General features: G+C 46.8%; 1 protein-coding gene across 4 annotated transcripts in view; it reads right to left on the bottom strand.

Moving 5' to 3' along the window:
• Positions 1–653: 653 nt before the first annotated feature.
• kif21a (kinesin family member 21A) overlaps positions 654–9178 on the bottom strand; it is a 41764-nt gene continuing 33239 nt past the window's right edge. For 3 of the 4 annotated variants that reach the window (XM_076734128.1, XM_076734130.1, XM_076734129.1), the window contains 7 exons: positions 6293–6429; positions 5636–5810; positions 5239–5403; positions 4536–4653; positions 4185–4355; positions 3638–3837; positions 657–2888 (listed from right to left, as the gene is read on the bottom strand). In XM_076734128.1, coding sequence (XP_076590243.1) covers positions 2798–2888; positions 3638–3837; positions 4185–4355; positions 4536–4653; positions 5239–5403; positions 5636–5810; positions 6293–6429 — 1057 coding nt within the window. In that variant the 3' untranslated portion in view covers positions 657–2797. Of the gene's footprint in view, positions 2889–3637; positions 3838–4184; positions 4356–4535; positions 4654–5238; positions 5404–5635; positions 5811–6292; positions 6430–7298; positions 7374–9178 lie in introns of all 4 variants that reach the window. The other variant, XM_076734131.1, reaches the window with a different exon arrangement.

Here is a 9178-nt window from a genome sequence, read left to right as displayed (position 1 = left end):
CAGCACAGTTGGAGGTTGTGTGGGCAACATAAAAGCTAATAAAAGCTAATAATTCTCACATCATCTGCTCACCTGAACATTTCAGGTTATGATAGCCTCAGGAACAGCAACATCCTGAATGTCTGATTGATTACAGCATGAAGATTAAACTGTTAGCAAAAAAAAAGAAGAAGCAATGACTCCCAGATGCAAACAATGGATGAACATGAAGAACAATGATGAACAATAAGTGAGGATTCACTCATATCTGGATGCAAATCTAAAGACAGTTTGGACATAAAGGAAAGTACGCCCCACTGAGCTCCTAAGCTTTGTTGATTTTCTTGTATAACATCATTAAAAATTACTGTAACAAGGCTCCCATTTAGCATTTATTAGCAAACGTTTAAGAAATGGTTCATGAATCACCATTAAGTTATAATTTATTCATATTCTTATTACAGATGCTAAAAATGAGTTATGAAAACAGGAAGTGAAGAGCTGCACGTCAGAAAAACAAACATGAAACGATTTCTCTCAAACAGATTTGTAAAAAAAAAAGAGAGACACATTTAATGTAGATATTCATGTAGTAACACGCTGCAGATGGTCACACTAATAAGTCTATAAATGACTGAGAGAAGCAAGAAAAAAAAGCTCACACACAAAGAATTGGCTGTTTTTGACAGATGGCGTTTATTCTCACCAGGCATCTGACATTAGAATCGCTACAGAGTCCGCCATTTAAGAATGGCTACTAAAACTCCAGAGGGGGAACGCCCAGGATATGTGGAACAGGGACAGCATGACAAAACAAAGAAGAAGAAGAAGAAGAAGAAGAAGAGGAAGAAGAAAAAAAACTAACTGTAGGCCACTAAACATAACCTGCCACCTCCACGGAGGAGAAGCTCCGTCCAAAGCTTTAATACTGCTCAGTCTCAATCCTGGTCCTCTCGGCTCTCGTGTGAGACTGCGTTCACATCGGTGGTCCCACAAAACTAACATTCAGTCAGATTTTTTTAAAAATACATTGTTTACATACATTAGATATGTACTCCAATAATGCCTACAACTGCTGTTTCACCGAACATTCAAAAGTGACAGCACACAATCGCGACAGACAGATCAGTTACATCAGGGAGACCGCGAGGGTCTCCAGGAAGGCCCCACAGGGATCAGATCGACGGGGTTAGGCTCACGACACGGCAGAGTCCGAAGGCCTCTCCTCTCCGGAAACAAATCATACTAGTACACATATATACAGACGTCGCTCGGTGCTGAGCGGACCTCGCCCGGAGTCCGTGACAGGAAGCCCTCTTAGGGGGTCGAGGAAGGCGAGCACACGACGTAGCAGCAAGGGAGTTAGACCACAACTCAGTAGTGTAGGTTCAGTGAGAGCTAACTGCAACATGTGACGCGCGAACATACGTTTTTACATACGATGAAACATGGACGACGAGCGTAGAATATAAACGCTGAACCTGCTCACATTTAAGAAGGACTAAGTGTTTCTCAAAGACTAATCGTGTCGGTTTTCACAAGTGCTCGAGAGTTAAAGGACCACTTCCACGTTTTGGGAAATACACTTATCTGCTCTCTGCCAGTTAGACGAGACGATGGATGCCAGCTACGAGCTAGTTAGCTTAGCTTAGCATAAAGACTGGAGGCAAGGGAAACAGCTAGTCTGGCTCTCAAAAGGAAACAGAATCTGTCTAGCAGCACCTCCAAAGCTGATTAATCCAATGCATCTTGTCCGTTTAATCCAAGTGTAAAAATGGAGTTGGGAAAGGAAGTTACGAGCCTGACCGAGAGACAGTCCAGCACATGACCCCCCCCCCCCCATCCGCCAACGAACAAATTGTCATTTTACCCTTTGTTTTGCATACAGATTAAACAAACAACATATGACGTGTAAATTAATGAGCTCTAGAGGTGCTGCTAGGCAGATTCTGTTGCTAGCTTTTCCCTGTTTCCAGTCTTAATGCTAAGCTATGCTAACCAGCTGCTGGCTGTAGCCTTATATTAACAGACATATGCAGCATCAAAATCACAACGATAAAGCCTGCAAGCGTTTTCCTCAAAATGCTGAACTGTTCCTGTAAAGTGAGTTCTGTTCACGGGTGCAGTGCAGGACAGCAAAGACGACAAGTTTGCACAATTTTGGTCGCTGATCTTAAACAGCTGCAGAAAAGCAGGAGAGGGAAGTTAAGGGGAACGGTGATTTGTCTTTTTCACATACAGTAAAGCCACTTTTGTTGTTTTTGGGGGGAAAAGGGCCGCGGGTACATTGGTTCTGCTTCGACTGCAGAGAAACAATCTCAACAATCCCAAGAAACCGGAGAGGTGGGTTGCGAAGACCAGCTACCAACCCGTTAGCTCTGCCGCCTTTTCTCCTCTAACTCTCAACTTCCTGTCTATTTTTCTCTAATCTAACAAAGCCACTGCTACCCTTTTCCTGCATGACGGTGTGTCTGCAGGTGCACTTTATCCTGACGCAGATGTTTTCTGTGTGTTTGACTCTTAAATAAACATCTCATGAGTACAAGCTCTTGCCACCATCCACTGTGACGAATCATCTACAGTGCAAACGAGAAAAAGATGAGTTTTTGCTGCAGAGTCATTAACGATACGGTGAACTACAACTGATTAGCACGACCCTGTGAGCGTACAGAGTGTAAGGTTACATGGCGTGGAAGGTGTGTGTCTCAGGAGTGAGCATGGGGCTTGAGAAGTAAGGGGTCAAAGTGCAGGGCAGCGGCATCAAAAGATGCCCTTAGTGTCCTTCCAGAGTCCAAGCCAGCGGGCGGCGCCGCTGCGTTCAGTTACTGGCCACCTCGTCCACATTGTCAACCGCCTCTAAGGTGCTGTCCAGCCCACCGCGTGCACGCCAGATCTTCACAGTCCGATCGCTGCAAGACAGGAACATGAAACAGATGCAGGTATGGCTGAAGTGCTGTCGGAGCAAACTGGAGTGATCATGTGACAATGAGTAATGACATGTGATGCAGGCTATGGGTCCACAGTTTTCCCAGTGGGGGGTCTGAAGCTGGTCTGAGCCTCTGTGGGGTTCACAACAGCGTCCTCACTTTGACAGACTCTCAGGTTGTGGGTTTGTCGTGCTGGTGGAGCTGAAGCGCGGTCACTGTAGCCAACATGAATCTGGTAGCTAATTTAACGACACGCTCGCAAAATCAATTCTGAAAGCTCAGTTAAACAGAGCGTCTGGAAGCGCCTGCGGAGTCTAAGCCGGATTCTGGAGAACTGACTGAGACAAATTACACACAAACAGAAAACACACGCTTCACTTTTCTACTCATAATACTCTGAGAAAACATTACACTCATTTGATAACGGCTTTCTAATGGTGGCTTTGTGTAGAATATTCAGGTGCAGCGTGTTTGTTCAGTCAGAGGACGAAACTGTGAATTATTTCAAACCAGTTTCCAAAAAGCTTAATTCTGCTATCGCTGCCAGACCCGTTCTCTTGTTTTAGAGGGAATTAAATCAAATTTAGGACTGAATTAATAATCCATGTAATTACTTTTTGGCTCTGGCAGAAGTCAGACGCTGTTTGCTGTCTCTGGGGGGGGGGGTCAGGTCAGCAAACTGTGTTCAGCGTTTTGAAGGAGTGTGTGCGTTTGGTTGGTGTGAGACTCACTCGGAGGCGGTGAACAGGTGGCTGCTGTTGGTGGAGATGCTGTTGATGGGGCTCTCGTGACCCTTCAGCTCCCCCAGAGTCCCCAGCGTGTCCGTGTGCCACAGCTTGAGCACCCCTCCTCTGCAGCCGCTCAGCAGGGCCGGGGACCCGGGGACCACGCCCAGAGCGCAGACCCAGTCACGGTGGGCGTTCGGGACTTGCTGTTGGAGAGAAGAACTGTGGGTTTTAATGTGCTGTCGCTGGAACGATAAACTAATTCAGACGCGGCTGATGGTGATTTGCACGACATCCTCTAACTTTACAAATAAACCAGGGAAGACAACTTCATCATCTGCGTCACATGGTGGCTAAGTTTTACTTGAGGTCATGACACTTCCAATGAATTCAGCTGTAGAAATGACTGCATGGAGCAAGGACGAAAAACAGCCCAAAATGAGAAGATTAGACTGAAAATGGACAATTTCTTGTCAGTATCACGTTCACATCTGACCCACAGATATAAAGAGACATACAGGCACTTTGCTTTTCCATCTCGCTCATGCCGTACCTGCAGCAGGTCTTTGCGGTCCAGGTCCCACTTCTTGATGCCGTTGTCTCGGGAGCCGCTGAACAAAATGTCCCCCTGGACCACCAGCGACTCGATCCCGTCGTAATGGGGAGGTTCAAAGTTGTGTGTCGGGCTGATGCTCCCCAGAGAGCCTTCAGTCACGTCAAACAGCTGCAACAGACGTGACGCCGCATGTTAAAGGGGCGTCACGTTTGGCTTCTTTACTGCCTTTTGAACGCTCCAGTCAGATAACATCATAATCATATGCCTGATGTTTGGCCTCTAGAACAGGAAACATCACGCTAACCTCAGAGTGTGCACGCAGCACATAAAGGATCAGTGCAAACACACCTTGATGTAATGGTCCTTGGACCCGGTGATGACCAGGTCTTGGTTGTTTCCAGATCGATCCACAGTGAGACACATGACTGGACCGAGGTGACCAGTAAGTTTCCCTGTGGAAGCAAATCTGACAAGGAGGGAAAACATTGAGAGTCAATAATCCTGGCTCACAAACACAGAGGGGAGCATCAGGTCAAAAATGAATTACATGAAATGAAACTTTTCGACTTGATTAATAATGCACCCATGTTAAAAAGTCTCATGCGGTGAAACAAAGTTTACTTCATCAAACCTGCCGGTTATGACCTTATGAACAAAGAGGCAATTCATCAACGCGTATACGAGCGGGCTGTCAGTGATGGATGATATGATGAATCTGATCTTTCAAGTGTGCAGCAGAAAGAAATCAGGCTTTGAATTAACTCGATGTGTGTTATGCATCTGAAAACTGAGCAGCTGCATCAGGACATATAAGCAGGACAAAAGTAAAGTTTCCTAATTTTCCAGCAACATTTAGCATCTTAGCATTAATGTCAAAGTACACTGGAGGCTTACAGGCATTTGACCTGATGGTGGCGGGACAAAGACTGAATGTACAAAACTTCATGAAAACCCTTCAAAAATTAAGATATTTCACTATAAAAACACTAAAAATGCACCAAACATAAACCCAAATGAGCAACATGCCTCATCACTGTTTAGTCCCTCTCACCTTCGCAGATCCCAGACTCTGACCGAGTTTCCAGCGGCGGCGTACAGAACCGTCCCGTTGGGGTTGAGAGCGATCTGGTTGATCTGGTTCTCCCCCGCTGGGATGGTGACGGTCCGGCTGGTGTTTGACGCACAAACGTCCCCGACATTAACCTGACCAGAGGACCTGAAGACACGTGGATGAGACATGTGGGAGTCTGCATTAAGTAATTAGGTCTAGAAAAAGAGAGAAACTCCCCCTGAGTGTGAAAGACTTTGTCAATTTCTAGATGCTTTGAATTTCACTTGCAGCAGACGGACTTCTCCATTGTTTCTTTAAGATCTTGTCATTTTGTTAATGAAGGAGCTGAAGCCAAAGCAGACTGCAGCAGGAAATCTGTCGACGCGGCCGCACTCACGTTAGCGTTCGGATGCACTTGGCCGAGTCCCGGATGTCCCACACTTTGATGTAGGAGGTGGAGACGGTGAAGACCAAACTGGAGCTGTAGCGGACTGACACAACGTTGTTGGGGTGACCGGCCAAGGACATTATCTCCTGACCCGTCACCAGATTCCACACCTTACAGGTCCGGTCTGCAGGAGGACACACAGTCTGTCATCTCCATCATTTATCACGTATTCAGTGCAGCTCAAGGTCAACACTGACAAGAAATGTATCCCGCAGCGAGGCGTACAACACAAACGGTTCTCAGTGATAAGAAAACCAAACACAGAAGTCTGAGAGAGCAGCTCCTTTATCGGGTAAACATGAGAAGCTCTGTGGGGATAAATGGCCCCTTCACTCGAGCTGCCTGCCAGTATATTTACCTCCATTTACTACCATCACTATAAGAGTTTCACTGTATGTACCATGTCATTTTATTTCATCACCTCATTTATCCACACACTGTGCATATGACAATCTTAATTAATCCCTGTCAGGTTTTATTTGCTGTTATATAACAGCATCGCAGCATGTCAGAGTGCAGTAAATTACCAGCTCCCCAACAGGCAGACATGAGAGGCATACTGATGAGAGAGAGGTGAAGGGAGGATGGAGGATTGTGGGTATTAACCTTTGGATCCGGTGAAGAGAAGGTCGTCGGTGCAGTCGACGCAGAGAACGGCTTTGCTGTGACCCTCCGCCACGTGGACGCACTGTAAGGTCGCCGCACGGCTGCTCTTGGTGGCCGGCACGGGGTTAATGACGCCCCTGGAAAACACACATATCACTATCAGTAAGTGCAGAAGGGACACGACGCTGTCTCCCAATCTGAGAGCAGCGCAGACCTGAATCACACCCACACAACCAGACTCATGCACGGCATGCAGCCCTCGTGGCTGATGAGCACAATGCTGCAAACCAAAAATAGAAAGAGATGACAGGAGCAGTCCAAAGAAAAACGAGGAGACAGCAGTGAACAGAGTTACTGTGCCGAAGAAAAGAAAAACCAAGAATCCAAAAATAACCCTTCACCTTCAGGAGCTCCCTCTTTTCCAGCCCATAATAGGCCGATCATTGGAAACGAGCAGTGTGAGATCATCGGGGGCCACAAGACCGATAGAAACCCCCCATCGACCGTTAATTGGCTGGTTGTGTGGACAAACTGGCATCTGATAGAGTAACTGTACAATCAGCCTGAGAGGAGCAGCGGGATGAGCCGATGGTGAGCCACAGATCCAGACGCCGATACTCAGGAGCTGTGAATGAATGAGCTTCAAACGGCCGTTTGTGTGCAGAAGAATGGGCTCACTGAAGTGGAAAAAGGCTAATGAAAAGGATTACTGAGGCTTCAGGCTCAATAGCACTAACAGGCTTAATGAGATGACACTGTTTGGGTTTATTGTAATTATCTATTGATCCCAGAAGGGATATCTAGTCTTGTCTTTAAGCCTTCACGTCTGGTTAACCTTGTGGACGTTCAGGGAGGCTCCGGTCTCACTACAACCACAGCCAAAGTCTGGAGATGCAGGTCATGAGAAAAGGGTGGAGCCCACACCACGTGCATCCGCAGATGTCGCCCTCAACACCAAAGGTGAAGTTTTTGTAACCATGTGGCTCAATAAAAAACTAAAAAGTACTTGGGTGGATCGGAGAGGAGAGGGGAAACCGAACGGAGGAAGTGGCTGCAGGACAGGTGGAGGCATCCATCCGTCCTGGAGGGGAAGAGAGCATCCGATGTTCCTGAGCCATGAGCTACTGCCTGTAACGCTTCCTCTTCTTATCAACGTTTGTGTGTAGAGTAGTGATTGAATGAAGAGTTATTTCGCAGCCACGGTCATCTTATTTTGACGTGTTTTATAAAGCTCCTACATCCTGCATTTGTGAGCTGCCTGCAAAGACACGCTGCACTGAAAGGCTGCTGTGTTTCATGGATTAAAATGGTTTACGGCTGCTCATTCTTAAACACCTGAACGCACCGATACAGACAAGCACCGAGACCATCTTTGCACACAACTGCCTTATCAAGCAGCGCCGCAACTGACTAATAAAAAATGAAGGAAACAAGATGTTGGATTGGTTTCAATACAGCTGAAATAAAAGGAGCATAAGGGCTTCATGGACATCTTACTCTGCAAAATGAGCATATCAATACTACAAAATACCACTACTATGGTCTCGAATGGACACTTGTGGGGTCCACTTCGTGCTGACGTGAAAGATCTCTAAATTCAGAACTATACTGCCCTGAAAAAGCTGGCAGTTTTATTCCAACGCTGCAACATTACACTCCAAAATCAAGGCGTGTTTGTCCTTCCATGGATCTACATGAGTGCATCATTAACAGCAGATGTCTACTGTAACTTGCCAGATACGGCATGCTATCAACGCTCCCGCTCATCCTTAGCATCCCCAACTCTAATCTGACTCTCTGGCAGGTTGGTGTCAATTTTACTTATCTCTGGCTCTTACTTATCCTGCAGGATGTTTGCAGTGCGCCCCTGATACCCTGTCATACGGCTAAACTCGGCGATGTGGTTACTGGGACGAGCGGCAGGGGAGTGAGGAAGTGGTGGGCTGCCCGTCATGCTCCTGATGACTGGGCTGTGAAGGAAGACAGTAGGGCTGCCAATTAGGCTGCGGTATAATTAAAGTGTGTGCTAAGCTGTTTACACACTACTGGCAGGAGAGTGGGAGGACTGCACGAGGACAGACGGGAGGCGCATATGCTGCATTCACGTCGTATGCGAGCAGGACAGCTTGACAGGAAAGTGTTCAGACTCATGTGAAGACATAAAGAAGACGTGACGGAGGTTTACTCGATTTATGAGCCTGTGGCTTTACAACCTGTCCGACATGCAACTCCCGCTATCCTCGGACGCTTCACCCTCCTTTGATGTCGCCACTTGTTTTGGAAGCTTTTTTACTGTAAAAAATAATAAATAATGTGGAAAAAATAGTCAAAGCATCTTCTATCAGCAGCTTAAATCTAACTAAAGCCAAGCTGCCGTGATGCCGTCTGCTGGATGGATGAAAAATGAGGAGACTACTTGACTATCCTTCAAAAAATGTCACATCTAGCCTGAGGGTGGTGTGGAGCAAATGTTATGTTGCAGCCTGAAGTGTACCTTTAAAGGCGTCCTGCTAGCTTAGCGGTCAAAACACACACCATGTAGCTGCAGCGTCCCTGGTTCAGATGCTATTTCCTTCTCTTTCCTCATTTACACGCCATGCAGTAAAAATCATGTCTGTTGTGTGCAAATGAACAAAAACCAAGCTCTACGCTCTGATCGAACGGCGTGACGGCAGGCAGCTCTTTTCCTCAGTTAAACTGGCATCTGCTGGCTTCGCCATATGACATGAACGCAGCAGTGCTTGTATATCAGCCTCATGCACTCACACACTGACCGCTCGCACGTGTTGGAGTGCAGGGTGAACGTAAGGTAGCTCATTTCAACATGGCAAACAGCTGATGTGCACAAAGCTCAGAGGTAAAAACCTGTGCGCAGGTCATGCCAGG

This window comes from Chaetodon auriga, chromosome 6, assembly GCF_051107435.1.
Source record: "Chaetodon auriga isolate fChaAug3 chromosome 6, fChaAug3.hap1, whole genome shotgun sequence".
Lineage (NCBI taxonomy): Eukaryota > Metazoa > Chordata > Actinopteri > Chaetodontiformes > Chaetodontidae > Chaetodon > Chaetodon auriga.
This window is presented reverse-complemented; position numbering and strand designations above follow the sequence as displayed.